The 22,031-nt window shown below is 48.4% G+C and overlaps 1 protein-coding gene across 1 annotated transcript in view; it reads left to right on the forward strand.

Moving 5' to 3' along the window:
• The window catches only part of Cdh13 (cadherin 13), an 854,075-nt gene that overhangs the window by 327,739 nt on the left and 504,305 nt on the right, over positions 1–22,031 (forward strand). The window contains exon 3 of the mRNA XM_078032736.1: positions 9,604–9,812. Within this exon, the coding sequence (XP_077888862.1) occupies positions 9,604–9,812 (209 nt within the window). The remainder of the gene's footprint in view (positions 1–9,603; positions 9,813–22,031) is intronic.

The raw sequence follows: 22,031 nt of genomic DNA on the forward strand, positions 1-22,031 counted from the left end.
TCTCTCTGTGTGACAAGTCCTTCCTCAAAATCCCCAAGGCCGCTAACCCCTCGAGATAACTGAAGACCCCCTATAGCCGCTTTTGTCTCCTCTGTCATCTCTGCACCAGGGCCAGGCCAAGCTGTGTTCTACTCAGAGAGAGGTGAGCCAAGCTGCCATTCACCGTAAGAGTTTGTTACTGGGAACCAAACGTTATTGGGAACTTCTGTAATGGTGCTCGAGAATACTGATGTCATCTGTGGTCTATGACTCTTTGAGCTTGTATTTATAAATTCCTCTCCCCCTGATCTGTGGACCTCTGGGGCTGGCCAGGCAACCATGCTGTATTCTCTCCATCTTCTTCCTGACTCTGTGCCTCTCTGGATCTCATCCAGAAATCACCCTCCTTTTAGGCCCTATCCTCTGCAGGCTCACGTACAGGTACTTGGGAAATCGCAGGACTGCAGTCATCGAACACAACTGAGCTCTGGGTCCCAACACAGGCTCAGCCAGCACACTGCCACGGGTGTCTGAACAACTACAGACACGGGATTAAATACTTTTGAAGTTACAGTAAAGCAAACTTCTCCTTCCATTAGTTCACCCCAGAGAAGCTCAGAGGAGGAAGGCAAGCGTGCATATAATTTCTAGGTACATCAGAAATGAAGGGCTTTTTTAGAGACATGGATAGCAATGAGGAAAAAAAAAATCAAGAGGAGATCTCTGTAAATCCAAGACTTGGTGATTCTCAGACTTGCTGAAACCATGATTTCTGTTTCGCTGAGCAGGTGACTTTCAAATTGACTTACTCAGATCTTCACATGAATTTGCCATCGTTCTCAGTTTTGTTTGGGGAATTTTAAATTTGCTTAGCTGCCAAGTTTCAGATCTGCTGTTTATTCATTCAACAAACAGGGCTGAATGTGTACTGTGTCAGGCTCTGTGCGATATATAAAGTAATTCCAATTTGAAATACCCAATTCATAGTGATTAGAACCACCCTTGGGTAGGCAATTCACAGCGTCCTATCAGAAAGCAAACTGCCACGTTTTGAAGAATCCATAGCACGAGGAGACTGTAACACCTTGACAGAAAAGAGCAGCTTCAGAGCTTGCAGCTCCATTTTTAATAAGAGACAGAAAAATTCCCCTGAAATCAGATGTGGGCTCTGTCTTTTTCTAAGAGGAAGCCCGTAAGGGTTTACATGGCAAAAATAGGTTTCGGCTGAGGATCGCTTGACTGAATCATTCATTATACCTTCTGCTGTCTTGATGGAATTGAAACTCTATATCAAAGTTGGAATTGACACAAGATGGTATGATGACTGTTTTATGTGTAGTGTGCACCTATCAAATTTACACAGTCTTTGGAGACAAAATTCACGCCTGGGTCCATCCGTCATGGTTAGCAGCACTCCCAGAATCCTGCAGAAGTGGTGGTTGTCGGCACTGACTCTGAGCCAGAGGTTCAGCTGGGACACAGTCCAGAGCATTCGGGAATCAGGAGAGCGGATGAGTCAAGGCCGGGGGATGTGCTTACTGTTCCTCCCCTAGTCTGACCCAGTGTGGGAGGGACTGAGCCTTGTGGGTGAAAGCGTGCCCCGCCAGAATGCCTGAGGAAGGGGCATCAGGGAAACGGAGGCCTGGCTTTCTGTTCCTCTCATCCGGGCAGGTCCGAGGAGGCCCAGGATCCGGCTTGGCTTTGTGAATTCTTTAAAAGGAAGTTAGTGCCTCTGGATGCCAGTGGGATGCTGAGGGATGTGAAAAGCAATTAAATGATGGTCTGCATCCTGGGGAGAGTCCATCTGATGTTTCTGAACTAAATGCTACTTGAGTCACGAGATGGCTTTCTGTGCCCGCCAACACTCTGCAGATCAACCAGTGTGCAGGCTCTCCACGCTGACGGGCAGTTGAATTCTGTGTTTGTGAGTAGGCGAGGGGAACGGGATGGTGGATTCCCTTCAGGCTGAGACAGAAGAAGCCATTTACATTCTGCTATGCAGGGCCAGTGCCTCGTCTCTGAAGATGACCAGTGCAGGTACTTCTGCAAGCCCATGAAGATGATAGAGAATTTTCGAGGCCGTGAAGGCACCTGGGTACATTGAGGTCAGCACTGTATACAGAATTCACATGGTTAAACTTGACATATGCTACAAATCCGGGTTATTCTATGGCCAGCACACCACTGCTGTAGCCTTCCTCTTGTGTGTGGGTCCAGAGATCCTGGAGGAACCCACACACCTGCCTGTGGACAGGCTCCAGCTCCCAGATGACAGATACAGAATTACTCAAGTCCTAGCACAGGCAAACAAGCAGTCTGAGCACTAAGGCTGGCAGGCTCTACAGCTTATGCGCAAACTCAATTGCAAGTCTCAACGGACAGATTCTACCTTTCCTTAAGACCATCTGTCTACCTCAGGTGAGAGTGCATGACTCACAGATGGACCAAACACGCCGGAAGAGCACAGGATCCATGTATGGGGTTTATACCTGTCTGTATGAGCAGAACTAGTCTTTATTTTGCAGATAAATTTAAATCCACTTGCATTTTCATATTTCCTGGGATCATAATACAGCTTAATTTGCTCCTTCACCTGTTATTTCTAAATGGAAAGAAATCTATGCCTTTGGGATTTTTATCCCTAAGGATCATATTCAAAAGAAAGAAATAGAAAAGCAGAAAATCAAGGTCAGGAAGATTAAGCCCCTTAATTCACGTGCCAAACTTTCCATTTCGATTGTGGTTTTGTCTCCCAGCTAAAGTTTGTCTTTTTGTGACATTTGCATTAAGCCCAGAGGACATTTTGAGTGGAAACACGCTGAAAGCATAATTGAAACGCTGAGTGGTGCCTGTCGCCTAATTTGCATTTTCCCCCAGGTGGGGAGTTTTCGCTCCCCCCTCTCTCCTCCTGGGGTGCTCAAAGATTATCTCAAAGAATGATGTTATGCAATTGATTCCAATAAATCCTCAGGTTCAGTGTATTATAAGTATCACTTTTTTCCTTTCCAGAAGCTATTTGAAATGCCACCATGATAAACAACATGCAAAAGTCATTTGTGAGTTCAGAACAGCGCAGCTAGTCATTGTCCCCCAGATAGAGGTTCCAAATATTTGCTGCTCACAAGTTTAATTGTTTATTAGAATTTTTCCTTTATGTTATCCACATGGTGTCATTTAGAGCTACTTAGGAGGCTGTCTCTATAGAAACAAATATTTTAAAATAGTCATCCATTCAATTTCGTCCTTAAGTAGGTTCTTTGAACTCTGGACCTCCAAACACACTTTGTCTTGATCTCTGCTGAAAAGCTGGCGAATCACTGATACTTTGGTGGGGACCACCAAGCTAATACTGTGAGACAATGTGATGATTCTGTCCCTTGAACCCTTTAGGGAATGGAAGATGAGAGGATTGGTAGGAAAATACTCTGTGTTCTCCAGAAGGAAGAAGAGGGGAAAAGGTGTGGTGAATTCTTTCTCTTTCGCTGAATGATTCCTCCTATATGTGAGATCTGTCATCTAGCTATTGCCAAAGTCACCACCACAGGGTGACCTCCATGGGTGCTTTTCCTAGGGTTGGCATCTGCCAAACCTTCTTCCTTTATGTTGGGTGTATTGGTCCACCCCAGCCCTTAGGCTGTCAGAGCCCGGCAGGCCAAAGGCTGGTGGGTGGAGCCAAACAGGTCTTTGTCGGGCTTAGGAATGACGGGAGAAAAGCAGCCCCACCCACATTCCCAAGGATGCAGTGAAGGTCGCTGTGAGGGTTTTCATGGATAAAAGGACATTTATTTTTTAGTTGACTCTTTAGGTTTATTTTAATACATATTAGGAAAAATAGACTTGGCATATTCAATGTGAGAATAAGGATCATCCTCTGTTTCCAGAGAGGAAAACAGTCTTGCCTACAACTGATGCCAGGTGATAATGGGCAGATTCAGGGCAATCATGAAGGCCAAGCTCAGGGCGGGCAGCGCTATTTTAGGAAAGGTTTTCCCTTAGATTGACAAGAAGTCGTCCTTACAGACAGTCCATTTAGAGTATTTTAGTACAACTGGGTCGGGTGCACTGCGGGCAGCACACTGGGATCCACCCTCTCCTGCTCTTTCCCTCTACAACTTCTGGTGCAAGGAAGGAAGGCAGAGCCTGAGCAAGTAAGTCCAAAGCACTCACAGGTGGGCAGGGCTGGATCCGAATCAGCCGGAGTCTCTGCCTGGAGTCCCTGTCTCCATGGTAACTGCATGTGGCCAGGCTGGAGCAAGGGTGCCTGACCAGCACAAATCCACACCAGCCAGAAGAGGGAAGCTCTGTAGGGCAGGGAAGGGGGGCTCCCCTGGTGCCCAGAATTATGGGAACACTGATGGTGATTCCCGCTGGTGGAGCAGCAGCCCTGACTCAAGAGCTGCGTGTGTGTGGGCACAGACTGTCTGGTTTCTGCATCCCACAGGGATGATGGTGCCCGTAAGGGGGGTGCTATTACGCCCATTTCACAGCTGAAGTTGTCGAGGAGTAAAGATCGGGAGGGGTTCAGTTGTCCAAGGTCACAGGGCTCCTCCAAACTGATCCAGGATTCAAAAAGGGCTTAAAAATAACAGTAGAACTACTTTATTCGGGGTGTGGGAAGAGCAGGTGCTGGCATGCTAGGTACCCCCTTCAGTGCTAGGAATGGCGGGTAAGTGTGAAAACCTGGCACCTTGTCCAACACTTTCCAACCTAAGGTCTTGGTTCTTGGTTCTGTCTGCACTTCATTTGACTAGGGGGGCTTTGGAAAGATCCAGGTGCACAGCGCCCAGCCAGCCCCATTCTGTCTATTCTCTGGAGGGAGAGATTTTTCAATGCTCCCCTGATGGTGTCCTAGATATTGGCCTTGAGAAAGATTCCCTGGTCCAAAGCATCTGCTCCTGAGTTCAGGTGGTGTTGAAAATAGGCAAACGCCTCCCCTCCTCCCAGGGCAGGCAGCTCCTTGGCCTGGCAGGGAGGTGCTGTGACACACGGGGCCTAAGAAGTGCCAGATGCTGGGGGTGGATGTGGCCCCCAGTGTGCCTTCCCCCACAGGATTCTTGAGAGGCCCAAGGGGGTTGACATGGGCCACTGTCATTTCTCTTCTCCTTCATCTCTTCCTAGGAGTAGAGAGCCCAGAACCTGGGCTCTCGAGACAGACCAGGCTGGGGGCATGTTCTGGCTGTATCCCTTCAAGGATGTGTGGCCTTGAACAACTCAGTCAGTGTCCCTGAGGCTCAGTCTCTTCTAGAAAGTGGAAATGATGCTTAGAGAGTCTCAGTGGGACTCTGTTACCCCAAATGGCGTGAACTAGGTTCTTGTGGGAAGGGCAAAATTTGTTCTTAAAAAGAATAAGATTCACATGCAATATATAAGCAGATTTAAGTGTATCTATGATATTAAAATTTCACGAGAGTGGAGGCAATTAGGAGGAAATTTCTGGAAAGGCTCCTAAGGGCATAGGTGATTTAAAAAAGGGGAAAAAAATGGGAGTTGAGAAACTCTGCTATAGTTTAGCATCACCCTGAGGCTGGGGTTGCATGGACGGACTATACTGTCCCTGGCCCAGAGCCAGGCCTTCAGGAGCCACTCTGCAAATGGTAGGTGTTGGAGCTGTTATTTGTTCAAGCACCCTTTCATCCCACCTATGCTTCAGAGCTGCACAAAGCTTTATTGGAATTCTGGAGAAAGATAAGCACCCACCCAGGACTTCATCCATGTCCAAGTCAAGGCCAAATAGGAGGCCAAGTGCCATCATGAATCTGTGCACGCAGGGCCCAGAATGCAGAGAGGGTGAGCATGGTTGGCTCCTTCGTCCCTACCCACCTGTACTCTGGGGCTCAACCACATCAGGAGGCTGCTGGAAGCCTTGTTCTCAGTTGTCAGTCTTGCCTGTAGCCTCCCCGACTGAGGGCATGAGAGAGGACCCCATTCACCACTGTGAGAGCATCCTTTTGCCACTGGAGAGAAACCTAGCTAAGTGGCATCATTATTGATGGCCTCCTGTATGGAGCAAAGCATTCTGTTTATTGCTGAAAATGTAAAGATGAATGAAAGAATCAGATTCAGTTTCTGCTCCTGAGTCTGTGGGAAAACAGAGACACAAAGTGGACATATTGGTGAAACATGATACATAGGGCCCTCAGAGCTGGAAGCTTGGAGAACAGCTTGAGCTGAATCCTGAAGAATGATCCAGAGTTAGCAAGGGCCAAGGAGATGAGAAGCATCCTCTGCCTGCCCAGACCATGCCAAGCACATGAAATGGTAGGCCTGGGGACAGGTGCAGGGAAGGTGGGAGGTATGAAGACAGAGGGCAAAGGGAGCTGCCAGACGGCCTGGAGCGCAGATGGCCCGGAATCCCAGGTCCTTTGGCAACGAGGGTCCATATTCTCTCAAGAGTCAGGTGGAGGCACCTCCTGTAGTTGCCAGGGGCCTTCTCTAAGGAGCAAGGCCTTGTGGCCCTCAGGTTCCACTTCACGGGAGCACAGCGGAGCACAACTTTTCTATGAAGTGGGAAGCTTATCTCCTTGCTTCTTGCATTCCCTTGCCCTCTGTGCTAATCTCACTGGCTGGTGCCCAGTTCCCTTGGTGCCACAGGACCTTTGCATATTGTGTGAAATAGGACCCTGTTACTTATAAAGGTATTGGATTTATGTCTGTCTCCCTCATTAGATTTTAAACTAGGGACTGTGTTCATTGTGTCCAATGCTATAACCTCAGTATCTAGCCTGATGCAAGCTCTCACTAAGAATCTGTGGAAGGAAGGAAGGAAGGAAGGAAGGAAGGAAGGAAGGAAGGAAGGAAGGAAGGAAGGAAGGAAGGAAGGAAGGAAGGAAGGAATTTGGCTGTGTAATGAAAACCCTCACACATATTGTATTCCTCTCCCTTGTTCCAACCCTCCCTATCCACAGGCCAGGACCAGGGCCAGGGCCAAAACCCCCATGCTGACCACAGGAGCAACACATTCTCAGCAAACCTTGCCATTTAATTTGCTTCCAGTGGACAAATGCTAATTGGTGATGATAATGAAAGCAGCCCCTTCATTTCCAAAAGCCCAAACCAGGCATGCCTGCGTCGTCTTGGCTACCAAGGTGGTGAGGGAAAGCAAGAAAGTGCCCCGGGAACCGCAGACGCCCCAGCATCCAGCTGTGTGATTATGCAGAGATGCCTCTGAGCCCTGCCCAGGGGTGCACAGGCAGTGCTGTGCAGGGTGCTTCAGGGCTGGTGGGACGGTGGGGGCAGGACTGAGCACAGCACGCAGGGTGCAGACCCTCAGGTCTGAGAGGACCCAGGAGGCTCAGCTCGGGTGGGTGTCCCTTTACTGAGACCATGTGGTGATGAAAGGCACGTGGACCAGGGCTCAGATCTTGTTTATCCTTTACAAACCCTGTGTGCTTGGCCCCTCTTCAAACCTTAGTCACCTTACCTGGAAACTGTCAGGAGAAGGAATCGGAATAGTTCTTATTCCTTGTCATCGTGAGGCCTGAATCAGAATGTCTGTAAAATGCATGTCACTGAGCCTGGCACGTGGAAAGTGCCCCGTCCACGCTCTCCATATCACCATCTGATAAGGCGATTGTTGCCTTAAGCGTCATCTTTCCAGAGCAGAAAGATCAGCTCAGTTCGTCAAATATTTATAAGGCTTTACAGTGAATCGGGACCTATGTAGATGTTGTCACCAAAAGACATAGCAGAAAGTCCCTAGTAGCAATGTTTTAAGTGACCCAAATTGGAACCAACTCAGGTGCCCATTGATAGTAGAATAAGTAAGCCCTAACTGAGCCTGGCACAGAGTGGGTTGGGGTGCAGCGGTCCAGATACTGCAGAGTGTTTGGTGGTCAGGATGTGACTTGCGGCCTCGCAGATGAATCTCACAAAATGTGATGTAGGATGAAAGCAGCCAAACACAAGGGCATGCTGGGTGAAGCCACGTCAGTGACACGCACACTCAGGTGAACCCAAGCTGTGGACTCAGCCTCTGGGGAGGAGGGTGGAATTCTACCCATGAAGGGAGGGTAATGTGCTGTGGTCTGAGTGATGGGTCCTAGAGCACCCATGTTGTAAAAATTCATTGGTCACACAGTCTGATTTATGCACTCTTCTGTATCTGTGCTAAACTTCAATTAAAGGTTTGCCAAATAAGTAAGCATCTCAGCAGAGAGCATGTAGCCCCCTGGCCCACGGCTTTGCTTTTGCTTTAGTCGATTTCGGTTACTTGTGGTCAACCATGAGCTGAATTCAATGGGAAAAGGGGTGGGGGGATTGGTCCACATAACTTTGTTCACAGTATATTGATTTGCAGACTTTTTACATAACTTTTATGCCAGTGAATTGTTATAATTATTCTATTTTATTATTTTTATTATTGTTAATCTCTCACTGTGCCTAATTTATAAATTAAACTTTATCCTAGGGAAAAAAAACATTGTCTATTCAGGTTTCGGTGCTATCCAGGGTTTCAGAGATACACTAGGGGTCTTGGAGTGTGTCCCCCTTAGATAAGGGGAACTATGGTCGCACATTTCTATGCTGGGGGGAGTGAGTCTACTCCTCGGCTTACCGACCAGGGCCCCCGAGTCCACAGCAGAGGCAGACAGGCAGGCAGCACGGGGCGGGTGGTGGAGGCCCTAACAATGGAGTTGTGTGCTAGACACAGAAGCTCCCAGAGGGCAGCACAAAGGCCATCACACCAGTGCTGGCGGCAGGACTCCCGTGTCCCACGTGGTTCATCCAGGAGCCACTTTCCGTCTGCCTTCCCACACATGGCTGAGCCATAACTGCAGGAACTCAGCTCCTGTCTCCCTCCCCACTTCACCACCACCACCGCCGTTGTCCAGCCAGGATCACTAGCACACACCAGGCCCTGGCTTTCCCGGCCTCTCTGTCTGCCATACTATAACCCAGATTCACCACACTGTAATCTCAGGGTTTTCACAAGGCTCCCCGTGTGCTCCTTGTGCACCTCAACCCTTGGGAAACACTGCTGTCCACTAGAACCAGAGCACACACGGGATCCTGACCCGAGACACACTGAAAATAGCCCAAGCCTGTCACCAAGCACCACAACTTACTGGCTTTCCCCAGTTTGTCTTCCAGACACACCTGGTTTCACTTCCAGACTTTCTTTCTACTTCCCAACATCCCTGCTCCATTTCCCATTGGCCCTTCTCCAGGTGCTCCTGGTTGCCTGGTTCTCATTCCTGAATCCATGCCTCGGGGTAGTCTGGGATGCCCTCGGCCCTATTGAGAGCCTCCTATTTATCTTAAGTTCCAGCTCAAACCTTGGCTCTGTGAAGCCGTCCACCATGTTCCCCAGGGCTCTGTGGTTCTGCCCAGCAATTCGTACTTTGTCCCTCTTCCATATCTGACTGTTCACCCCACCCTCTGCCCTCAGGGCAGGGCCTGTCCTGCATCCTGGCATCCTCAGGGCTTAGCACCAGCTCAGAACTGGGAGGCGACCAAGGCTGTGTTTTGACTGAGTAAAATCCATCAACACACAGTCACAGTCACCCAGGCACAAGTGGCCTGCTGTGGGATGAAGGGCTGTGGTGGGGACCCTCCAGATGACCTGTACTTGATAGGTGAGCGGTAGCAACCTACCCATGCTTTTCTGTTGTTTTCTATTCCCAGTGACCTTCAGTGACTGTAAAGGAAATGACAAGCTGCGCTATGAGGTGTCAAGCCCACACTTCAGGGTGAACAGCGATGGCAGCCTAGTTGCCCTGAGAAACATAACTGCAGTGGGCAGGACCCTGTTTGTGCACGCGCGGACTCCCCACGCTGAGGACATGGCAGAACTCATGATCATCGGCGGGAAGGACATCCAGGGGTCCTTGCAGGTAACCTTGGGTGCAAAAAGAGCACTGGGTCTTCTCTCTGTCTTATGTGCAAAATGGATCTTTATTGCATTGGCTAAGATTATTTTTGTTATTGTTGTTGCAAATGAGAGAAATTCAACTTAAAAATGGTGGGGGAGGAGCAGTAGGGATTTATTGATTTATGTAACTAATATATTTTAGGGATATGTACTGGTGCTATATAATGGCACAACTTTGGTCTGTGTACATCCTGTTGTGCTGGGTCTGCTCGGAGAGGCTCACCTCTCCCTGCCTCCCAGGGTGGAGGTCTCTGCAACTTGACCTCGTCTCCCAGGCTGAAGCCCCTTGAGAGAACATCTGTCTCCACTTGATGATGGTAACGGAGCTTTGAATCTCATCAGCTCCTGAGTCTTTCCCTGAACTGACCTCTGTGTCCACTGGACTGTGATGCTCTAATCAACCATGTCAGGGTCACGTGTCTTTTCTTGAAACCAGGGTGGGGTCATCCCCACCCCTAAACACATGGACAGGGAGTAAAGGAAGAGTAATCCCTCAAAGTAAAGCAGAAGCTAGCTTCAGAGGAAGAGACATGGACGTGGGGCAGGGAAGAGCGCAGTGTCCCACTGGAGTTGAGTAGCAAGGCCATTGCATATGGAGTGGCTCCCTCTTTTGCCACACACCAGCATCTGTTCCCATCAGATGCATGTGAATGTGGATCCTTACCGTCCCCCACACGTGTATACAGCACATGAGTGCCACACACTGCCTCTTTGGCCTCCCCGATTCTGTCACTCAGAGGCTTTGTGCTGCACACAACTGACTCACCTATCCTCCTTCACCAGGAGCTCAGAGTCTCTGGCTTCTTGATTAAAGGATGTTTTGAAAACTACTCAGCAAACTAATGATGATGACAGTGTGGCCCGCGCTTGGTCTGCTTGGCCTTTTCTGTGTGACCCTGCATTTCCTCAGTCTTTCCGTGCCTGGGGTTCACGTATCCTTTCTTCATCTGCCACCCGTGACCCTCCTTGTCTGTGATCTGGGGTCTGGTTCAGTGATCGGGAGAGTCGTGTAACTTCTTGGTCTGCAGACTGGAGGGTGCACAGGCTGGGATGGCACCTCAGCGGCCATTGGCCTGGGAGCTGCCCCACTCTTCACCATGCTCATGCAGACATGGCTGATTCCCCCCGGCGTGACCTGAGTGTCTTCCCAAAGCAGTGCTTCAGGAACCTACTATGGATTCAGCATCTAAAGACATTTCTATGGATGGGATTAGGATCTATTTTCCATCACAGAACTAGATCCACTCAATAATTCCCCTTCCTACCCTTGAAACTGCAGTTAAGGGTAATTCATAGCCCAGCAATGAATCTACAGCGTCACTGATGTTTTAAAAGAAAATGGAATGTTGGTGATGGTGCAGACCAGCCACGAGGCCCATCAACACCACAGAGGCAAGATTTTCTCTTCCTTCCTCACTGCCATTTCCACAGTGTCTCACTCACCTATGACGTAAATGACTTGGCAAATACATAAAGAAGCGGAGTCACCACTATGTGCAGCAAAACGTGCTCCTAGGAAACATGAGGCAGGGTAGAGACTCAGTCAGGGGCTCCCTAAGGGACCGGATGCGTCTCATTGGCAGATGTTCCTTGTGATTGGTGGCTCTTTATATCCAGAGAAGACAAGGTCATAGTGTTTTTCTTGAAAGAGGACAGAAGGGATTCTGGGTACTTCCTAGGATAACTCCCACTCGGTGGGCTAGGAGGCCGGGCTTCACAGGAAAGGGCTTGACCAGGAAAGGCTCCTCTTCGAGGCCCAGGAGGCATTTCACAGCAGCAGCTCATCCAATTCCCGGCTGTTTTCCATTCTCCTGCATCTGAACGCACCATCCACAGAACTTGGCTGCCATCATCTGCTTCCTGTAAGCAGAGGCTGCTGCACCACTTGGCATGCCATGCTCAGCTCCGCCCTTGGTAATTCCATGAGGTGTGAACACTGGCCTTGTGAAGGTGCCCAGCTGTGTCTGTGCATAACAAGCCCCCAAAAAGAAAAAAAGAAAGAACAGGAAAGGAAGACAAAATTGGTAGCAGATGAGCCCCTCTGAGGAGAACACAGACGTGGATAGATCTGTAGTTGGTGATTTTTAAAGCCAGATTGTGTGTGGCCCAGGGGTCTAACAGGGTGGGAGTCAACTCAGCGCTGGCTGGGGAAGGACAAGGAGTGTGCCTAGGGATAGGTAAGGCAGGGAGGCAGGTGCCCGCTGCTCTGTGCCTTGGGCAGGGTGGGTCATGGGAAGTGGGCAGTGCTGTGAGCAGGGAGCAGTAATGGTTAGCTGTTGGCCACACCACAGTGAAGTCCAGCCCTGATGCTTATAGACACCTGTGACAGCTCACCCTGCCGGGTTACTCTTTCAGCCCACAGAGAGGGGTGTTATTGGTGCCACTATCACCTGCATTCATGGGTGAGGAGACCCAGAGGCATGAGACTGTTGACACTGGTCACAGCAGTAGGTGGCAGAGCCAGGGCTAACCCTAGCAGCATGGCTCAGGAGCCTCCTCTTGACCTCTGGGACAGAACACATATGCCCAAAGGACATCTACCAGACACAATGACCACAGTAGCAAGCAGGGCCTGAGACTCAGACTGGCAGATTATCAGAACCCAGTCAGGGTCCTCTCCCCATGGTGGAAGGTGGCAGACCCTGCCTGTGAACTCTGGTCCCACTGGGCATGGCTCCTCCTGGCCCCTTGCATCCCATTTCTGCTCAGGCCGCTGTGATGGGCGGGGCCACTGTGCACCCTGGGGACACTCCCTTGTACCCTCAGCCAGGAGCTCTGCAGTTGCAGAGGCAATCTGCCACCCTCCATCCCCCAAGGCTCATCCTGAACACCCGTACTCACACAAGCCAGCATCTGGTGCCCTGGGGCCTGTCTCTGCGTCAAGGAGGCTGGAGAGTTAAAATCCTGGAAACAGGTGGGCAGACCGTGGGGATCTGGATTGATGTGACATGCAGCAGGAACTGTTATAAGGTCTTCCTTCCCTCCTCTATCCACCCATCCGTGAGTTTACTGCTCAACCCTCAGCACCCAACACAATGCTTGGTATACAGTTGGTGCTCAGTAAACGTCTTCTGAACAAATGGAAGAGCAGGGCAGGATGAACACTCCTCCCTGACTTACTCTGCCTCTGCAGTACCAAACCACATTGCTTTCTTGGATTGGCCCGGCTTTCCCATCCCTTCACGCTGGCCATGCCTCTGTCTGGACAGTGTCCCCTCCACCAGCAGCCAGCACCCCTCTGATCCCTCAGGACTGGCCAAGGTTTCCCTCCTTGGAGAGCACCTCTTCCTCCACGCCCCCCTAGCCTGCCTGGCTCTCCCCTGTCACACGCTGACCTGAGCAGTCTGCTTACCTATGCTTGTGCCCATCTCAGTCCGAGCCCTGAGCTTGGGGACCCTGCACCCATGCAGGAGACTAACAGGAGGGTCTGGAGCCAGAACCCTTGGGTGAATCCAGTGCTGCTCTTGCCTCAGCTCCGGCTTCCTGAGCTACGTACAATATGGGCTTGCGTGGTACCAGCTGGTAGAGGTGCCCGGAGGACAGAAAGACTTAATACACGCAGAGCCTCAGAACAGTGACCCGCATGTTTAAGTGCCATGCCGATGGCAATTATTCCTCATAACAGATTGTCAGAGGCAGAGCTACCGTGCACATTCAGTGAACCCGGGAGGCAGGGTGAGATGACCAGTCCTGCACCCACACCCGCCAGGGCCTGACACCGTCACTTCCACACCTGTGTGGGATTCCAGACAGCAGGTGACTGCACTGTGGCCACCTGTCCCTCAAGTGCCTACCCCTGGATGAGGAGATCCTGTAGTTAGGGGTTCTGCATTTCTATAAGCCCAGGTAAAAACACCAGCAGCCTTGGCAGTATTTAAAAGATAACCAAGAGCAATTTACACTTCTTTCCTGGAAGTCAATACAGGGTAAAACTTGACCCAAAAGGAAAACTGGACTCTTAATCAAGTTGCTCAAATTAAATGCAACAATAATGACTGTATCTATATCCCCCTTCTTTTTTGTTATGTTAAGAATCCTTAAAAATAAAGAAAGTTCTGACAGATACTGAAAGGTGAATTTGAAGGCTGGTTCCTCTCCGGCTGTTCATCAATTTAAAACACACAATTTAAAAGGCAAAAATTTGGCTGCTAATCTAGTTTCAAGAGTCAGTTTGGAAATCGTTCCTAAAAAAAAAATAAAATAAAATGAGCAACCAGAGAAAGGAACCACTTGAGGGAAATTGTTGATTTTATTGTAAACTTTCAAAATACAATTATGAAACAAGTCTTCAACCACCAGAAGTCCTTAGCAGTGGTGCTGGCTGGCGTGTGGCGTGCCCTGCCGGGATCAGTGTTTGTCACCACTCCTTCCCAGAGCTCAGATTCCATTTGTGTAGACCTTAAGGGGGTCCTGGGTGGGAGACCCTGAAGCAATGGCCAAGCGCTCCCTTCTGCCCACACACATGCTGGAGATACTTAGCCAGATTGCTTTGGACAATATTAAGGGGAACCTAGAATTACCACAAATTTGCATCAAATCACACATTTACCAGCAATCAACCATATGGTACTGCAAAGTCACCTAAATCCTTGTCACTTCTATACATTCAATTCCCTAGTTTTCCTCATCTCACATTCTAGACAAAAGTGTTTCTGCACATTTATTACTTGTGAGATAAGCTCCAATTTTTTTTTTAATCCCAAGAGGACCATTTGCATCCTCTGTTTATTTTGGCCATCATGCCATCAAACCTCCAAGTCACCTGCCCCACCACACACAGGTGACCAGACTTCACTTCTTCAAAGCATCCCAAATGCTTTAAAAATGAGAGTCACCAGCTACAGTGAAATTAATCATCTTTCTCAAGACCTTCTCACACTGATGTGGACTGACGCAGAGTCTGTAGAGCTGGTCAATTATATCGATCTTGCTTACATGAAATATGTTTTACAAACATCCCAGTGGATGACCAATCTGTGCATTTTCTGTGATCGTAAAGAAATGATGAGTAGAAACTTAATATGCACCGATTTAACAAGTGCAATAACTTCAAAACCCTGTGAATTACCACTCTCCACAGCAAAAGCCTCCCCAGTTACTACCATGGAAAATTAGTATCAATTTAACTGTCACCCAAATTGGGAAAAATATATGGCTTGAAAATTATTGTAGGAATCCAAGAATTGGACCTTAAATAGGGCATTAGGCTGTTGTGTTTTGACACATGCCTAAACTGCTGTGTTTATGGCTCTTAGCTCCAGGGTACTCCTCAAACACAGATAAAAAGACATCCTCCGATTCATTAACTCAAGTAGATAACAGAGTGCTTTGTGGGTCAGAATCTACGAAAACTATATTCTGAAGATTAATTTTAATTGAAATGCTTGGGGGAAACTAACTGATCCCATAGAAAGTGTAGATAACTGAAATTGACTTCTTTCTGGCTTGTGAAAACTCAATTTCATGTTGTACAACAACAGAGTCCCACAAATATACTGTGAGTCACTGTTTATCATTTTAAGGTTTCTTATAGTCACATTGAAAAGAAACAGGGGAAATTAATTTCAATAATGTTTCATTTAACTCTGTATGCATATGCCTATCATATATGTATAGTATCATTCAACAAGGAATCAATATAAACGTTATTAATTTTTTTCGAGGTGTCAGGGAGGGAACCCAGGGTCTCCCACATTAATGATGTATTATTTACGTTCTTCTCCTCCGTCGGCGGGTGGCAGGCCTGGGAGTTGAGATGGGCCTTTGGGTTGGCTGTTACCACTGCTATTTTGGTAACTGACATTTGCAGCTTCATTGGTGCTGTTATTATCCAGTGAAAACCTGAAAGGACATAAGAAAATTAAAAGGCAATTATGAATAAAAATGAGTCCACAGTTGAGCAAAACGCCCAAAGAAATTTCAGGTAGAAGGACAAGCCTTATGTTGTCATGGTTTCCTGATGTAATTCTTGGCCAGGGCAGGATCCTGGCTCATCCTCATGGTGCCAAGTCTGGGAAAATGCTTTCCATTTATATTTTATGGATTAATTTGCTATTTTAGTTCCATATGCATTGTCTGATTCACTCCTCACACCAGTGCCTGGAAGTCATGAGGGTTTTCTGCCCTATAAGCTGGGAAACAGACCCATAGACACAGGTCTTAGGTCATGGAGCTGGTCCTGGAGCAGTCCCACTCTGCAAGTCCTCCGTGCTCTCCGACAGCAGTGGGGCTTCTCAAGTGCATGGAATGGAGTCCATCAGAGGGAAATTGTGCCCTGCCTTCAGCGACAGGACAAGTCATGAGAGCCAACGCACTTTCCACGCTCTCATGCCTCTACTCCTAGAGTTTACTGTGACCATACACCAAATGCCAGTGGATCCTGAACGTGAATACAGGGAAGGTAACATCCGGGACTCCAGGAGCGATTCCTGGGAGACACTTGGTCACTACAAGTTTACAGTAAGCGGGATTGCTCTGATTACAGATGAAATGACACAGAGAGATCTCAGAGGACTTAGAAATCAGATTTAACACAACACTGAGCCATGCTTCTGAGAAAACCTTAGGTAGGTGGGCAGGCCGTGTTGTCATTTTGCCTTAACAAAAGTTTCTCTAGGAATAAAACCTTTGGAAGTAGAATCTTACGGAAAGAGCAGTACAAGCTGTCCACATGGAGCCCTGAAGTCCATGCAGAATCTGACCTTCATTTCCGAGGGGAGCAGCTCTGATGATGGGGGACACAGACCATGGGTGGTCCCTAGTTGGTTCCTCTGTGTCAATGCTCAAAATTCAGGTAGCAAAAAAAAAAAAAAATGTGGGGAGGGGGTGGAGAATGTGTCATTTTTCTCAGTCCTTCTCAAATCAGCACTTGGGACAATGAGGTTATGTGACCTCAGCCAAACTTTTAAGGCAGAAGCCTAGGCATGTGTACACAGTTAGGACAGGAAAGCATCATGGTTCTGTCGCACCATCTCCCCCATTGCCTATATGAGATAGAAACTGTAGGTATCTGCAGACACCTCCCCGCCCCCCGCCCCAGGCTAGACTCTAGGTGCTATTTGATCCTCGACTCAATCATTTGTTCAAGAAGAATCAGTTCTTGTCTCAAACCATCACCTGGACAAACAGGGAGCACCTTCATCCTACCCAGGGCCTGATTCTATTATAGTTTTTTTTTTTTTTTCTGGGTCCTGTTAAAGAAATGGAGACCTCATTCCCTCTGGTCCATAACCTTGGGGTGAGGGTGGGGGTGCTACATTAAAAAAAAAAAGTGTTCACATCCCCTTAGGGCCCATAGCAGGGGCTGATGCTGACATTTGCTGAATCGTGTCTGTCTGTCTTTAGATCTCAAAAGCAGCCACAATCAAATAGTAAATATCATGTGTATGAGGCCATCAAAGCATAAGACAGTTGCTTTTATTTATTTTTTTAGCAGAAAATAAATTTGTTAAACTTTCTTTTATTCCTATCATTGAAGAAAGATCAGTTTTCAGGGAAAAATTAAAAAAAAAAGAAAAGAAAAGAAAAAACACTTTGAGTAACCCTCCCAGGCATTTTCAGGATTCTGCGCATTGGTAGACCCGAACAGAGAAACAATTGCAAGTGCACCATGATGGTCTCCCAAGCGTCTTGGCGATTCTGGTCTCTGAGGACTGAGAACAGAGCCCGTTGGAGGGCCTCCCCTAGGGTCTGGCATAACTATACACATTCCAGGGCTGCTCATGCCAAAGGGGCTCCGAAGGCTTGGGACTATTTCCCAAGCAACCATTCCAACACATCCTTCCAACCGGCATCCCCAGCCCGACGAGCTCATTGCTCTGACCTGCCTGGCCCCAGCCACTGCTCTCAGCCTTGTGGCCTGAACACGAGAGTGTGGGGGGGGGCCTTTCCTGCTGCCCACAGAAAAGATGGGACCCAAGGTCCCGAGGGCTTCTCCTCTCCAGTGGACCACCAGCTCCCCTGCCTCCCAGGTTTTATGGTAATCAGATGGATCCTTCAACTGCCCATCTCTGGCAGCAAATCCTCTTGACAAGAAGTGCTCTTTTGTCAACCAAATCCGTCTTCACGTCTGGCGAATTGGACTTCTGTGGACGGCAATTTTTCACGACTTATTTCCTTTGAAGACACAGAGCTATAAACAATGCTGGTTCTCCAAGAGACGGAGAGATGGCTGCGGAACTGTAAGCAGGCTTTTCCGAGGCCCACCTGCCCATCCCTCTTGCTCCAGAGGCCCCTGAACCCTGCTGTTTTTCACACCTCTGCCATAAAAGGTATGACAGCAAACCAGGATCCATATTTTCCTAAGCTCTGCTGAACATAGACCACTGAGATGTGGCTGAATTTTTGCTCCAAGTCCCTTGATTCACTCTGACCCTTGTTAGCAAAGCCACGCCCCTGACAGAATGACTGTTGGTCTCATTTCCCTAATTATCTGGGACTTTCTCTTCCGTTCAGGCCTTGGGATAATATTTTTTCTAAAGAAGGGAGAAGAAAATAAGAAATGAAACCCAGAAATTGAGTCAAAGTAAAAGAAATGCAAAAAAAAATTAATCTATATTTTTTTCTAAATTCTACATAAATGTCACAAGTTTGGTATTAGTTTATTTGATAAAGTAAAATTACATGCTCCAGAGGGCACTCAACTGACTTGTTCATTGTTATAAATCTAGCACTTAACACAATATCTGGCACTGAATAAATAACTTATTTAATGCCTTAACAAATGCCACAGATGGAATGAATATTGATGTTCATAATGCGGATCATAGCCAACATTTATTTAGCTCAAACTCTATGCCAGAGACCACTCTACGGACTTATAGTAAGTCATTTAATCTTTACAGCAACTCTACAAAATAGATAGTGTTATCTCCATTTTACAAATGGAGAGAGGTGAGGCACCCAAGGTCACTGGGCTGAATACTTTAGAGCCCTGCTTCGTACTCAGACTCTTCAAAAGGCATTTAATAAGACATCTTATCCTTGTCAAAATAGAGAAATATGAGCTGCATACTCTCACCGGAGTGTAGGCTTAGATTGGCTGAAGAGCTGAATCTAGAAGGTGCACAGTCATCCATCAGCCTGAGCGGCTTCCGCCTGCAGGCCCTGGACCGTGGAACTGCTTCCTCCCAGGGCTGGGGACCTGGATGTGAAGACACGCAGGAGAGTTGGAGGTTTCGATGGCTCTGGGGTCCTTGTGGGGTAGCCTGGGGATTCAGGAAGAACTTGGGTGTCTACAAGGGGAGACTGAAGTCAGGAAGGCGTGAGGGTGGGCCAGGTGGGCGAGCAGCTGTGGGGTCCGAGGGTGTGGGAAGCGCCCCGCTGAGGCTCACAGTTGCAGAACTGGGCCAGCTGCCTCCTGCAGGTCCCTGTCCTTCTCTCCACTCTGCCTTTCGTCCTTCACTCACTGCTTATCACCTTGGGCGCCGCCAAGACTCTGCCCTGGGCCTGAAGGAAGAAGCCTGGCCCCGCTGCCCACAGGTGTCCACAGCAGGCTCTCCAACTCTGGGCTGAGCAAAGGACACCGCTCCTCCCGAGCTTCTCGTTCCCTTCTCCCACACTGCCGCCTTCCCTCCTGCTCTGAGGAAGACCCTCTCTCCCCCTCCTCCCTGGAGCCCACTCCTTTGAGCCTCTTTTCATTAACGCAGCTTCGGTCCTCTCCTCCTCTGGGAATCCCCGGTCGCCCTCGCAAGCACCCAGTTGGCCTGATGCTAAAGCAAACTCCCAGGAGCCACGTCTCCTCCCCGTCCTTCAGTCTTCTGGAGAGGGGACTTCACCCCTCAGCTCTGCTTCATTGCTCGCTCCACCCTCAACGCTCCTAGACCAGTTCCTGCCCTCAACCCTTTGCTGAAAATGTTCTTTTAGAACTCATGGAAACCAAACGATGGATGTTCTTGAAGGTCTTTGAGTCCCTCGCCTGCTTGAATTCGCTGAAGCATTTGGCAATTGATTTTTTTAGTTTTATTTTATTGAAGTGAAAGTCACATAAAATTTACCCTTTTATTTATTTTAGTTGTTGCTGTTGAAAATATTTATTCTGTTTTGATATTTTTTCTGTTTAGAAGTTTTTAGGTAGATATTATGGTTTGGATATGAGGTGTCCCCCAAAGCTCAAGGGTGAGACAATGCAAGAAGGTTTAGTGGACAAATGATTAGGTTATGAGAGCCTTAACTCAATCAGTAAATTAATCACCTGAAAATTTACCCTTTTAAATGGCATTTTCGTGGCACATGATGGACTTACAATGTGGTACAACCACCCCCTCCATCTATCTCCAAAAGATTATCATCACCACGAAATGAATCCCCATACCTGTTGCTGTTGGGTCTCCACGATGCCCTTCTTCAGGTCTCCAGTGACCACCAGTCTGTACCCATTTTGTATGTTCCATAAACAGAATCATACACTTTGTGGCCTTTTGTAACCGGCTCCTTCTGCTCAGCATAATGTTTCAAGATTCCTCCCCATCGTGCCTGGACCAGAACTTCATTGCTCATTAGGACTCAATGATATCATATGTGCAGGTGAGAATTCACGCACATATTCATCCACGGATGGCCATCCGGGCTGTTTCCACCTTGTGACTATCGTGAGCTGTGCTGCTCTGCTTTGTGTGGACCTGTATTTGCTGGAATACTACTTTTTCTCCTCTGGGGTTTGCCCCTAGAAGGGGAATTGCCAGCTCAGGTGGTGATTCTGTTTACCTTTCCAAGAACCCAGCAGACCTTGTCCACAGCAGCTGAGCCCACTCACCCCCTCCTCCAGCACTCGGCCTCCCTGCGCCCTCCAGACGCTACGCCATGCTGCGCCCCCACTTCCCATGTGGGCGACCCCTTTTGTTTCTCCTCCTCCAGCTCATCTTCTTGTCCCTGCTGCCACCACAGGGGACTGTCAGAGCTCTGTCTTGACTTCATCCCCAATCTAAGACGTCTCCAAGTTTGTAGCTGGACCTCCGACCATGAGCTCTTCCTGTCTACCTGCTCGTGGCATCTCCACCTGTACACGCACCTGCCTCCCTAGGTTCGTGTGTGTCCCCACTGTCCCTCATGTACCTCAAGCCTCATCTTACTCAATGTTCTATATAAATATATATATTTGGCACCAGCACCCTGTCCTCCCAGGCACCCATGCCACCACCTTCCATATGTCTTCGTATCTCCCTACCTGAGAGGTCAGGGTCACTCCCCTCTTCCCTCTGTCCCTCATGTGGTTTCTGCCTGCTGTCTTCTTCACAGGGCAGTGACCACTGGTCTAAGCATGATTTCCTTCTCTCTGGGTGTGGCAGGGCCTCTCCCTCTTGAATCTAGCCTCACCCCCCACCCCTTGTGACCCCACTGACATGCCTGTGACTGCTAAGGTGACTTCCTGAGGAGTGCTTGGGATCACGTCCCCCCTGCTCCAAGGCCACCAGGTTCCCACGCCTCCTGCACAGCGTCCAGGTTAACCCCAGCTGCCTTCTCATTCTCCGTTCCCAGCTCCCCCGACACGTGATTCTCCCACCACACAAGCTGTTATCCTCCATGTTGACTTGAAAGGATGCGATCCTTCCACGTCTCTGTCTCAGGATGGTGTCAGTGGGCTGCAATAGTTTACAGGAATCAGGACCAGTTTAGGGATCTGATGTCAACAGAACCATTGACGAAAATCTATATTTTTAGCCAAACAAATGCTGTATGCCAATAGGTAAATCCATTGCTATGGATTTCTCTCTCTCTCTTTCAAATTTGTAACTAATTATGATGAAAATAATGTTACAGAAACATGCTTGCAAATCTTAGAGTTGTACAACTCCCAGAAAAGAGGCCGGGGAACTCTGCAACTGGAGTCTCCTTCCGATGCCCTGGATCCTTTATGTGCAGGCCAGGTTCTTCCTTGGACGAGGTCTCTCAGCTAACCTGTGCCCGTGGACTCCAGCAACTGGATCCAAGCCTCATCTTCCCACTTTTAAATGTAGCTGGAGTTAAAACTCACAGTGCCTGTCACTTATTTATTGCTTCATTACAGATGAAGTATTCCAATCCCCAGGGAAAACCAAGACCAAAAATGTGCTGGTTTCCCCTGAGAGATCCCCCCTCATCTTCCAAGGCTTCTTTGTTCCTGATGAATTCTGACAATAGCTTCTTTGGTCAACCATTTAATTTTTTTTTTTTTGGAGGGGTTTAACTTTGTCTTGTTGATGCT

Source organism: Ictidomys tridecemlineatus, chromosome 15 (genome assembly GCF_052094955.1).
Source record: "Ictidomys tridecemlineatus isolate mIctTri1 chromosome 15, mIctTri1.hap1, whole genome shotgun sequence".
NCBI classification, from domain to species: domain Eukaryota; kingdom Metazoa; phylum Chordata; class Mammalia; order Rodentia; family Sciuridae; genus Ictidomys; species Ictidomys tridecemlineatus.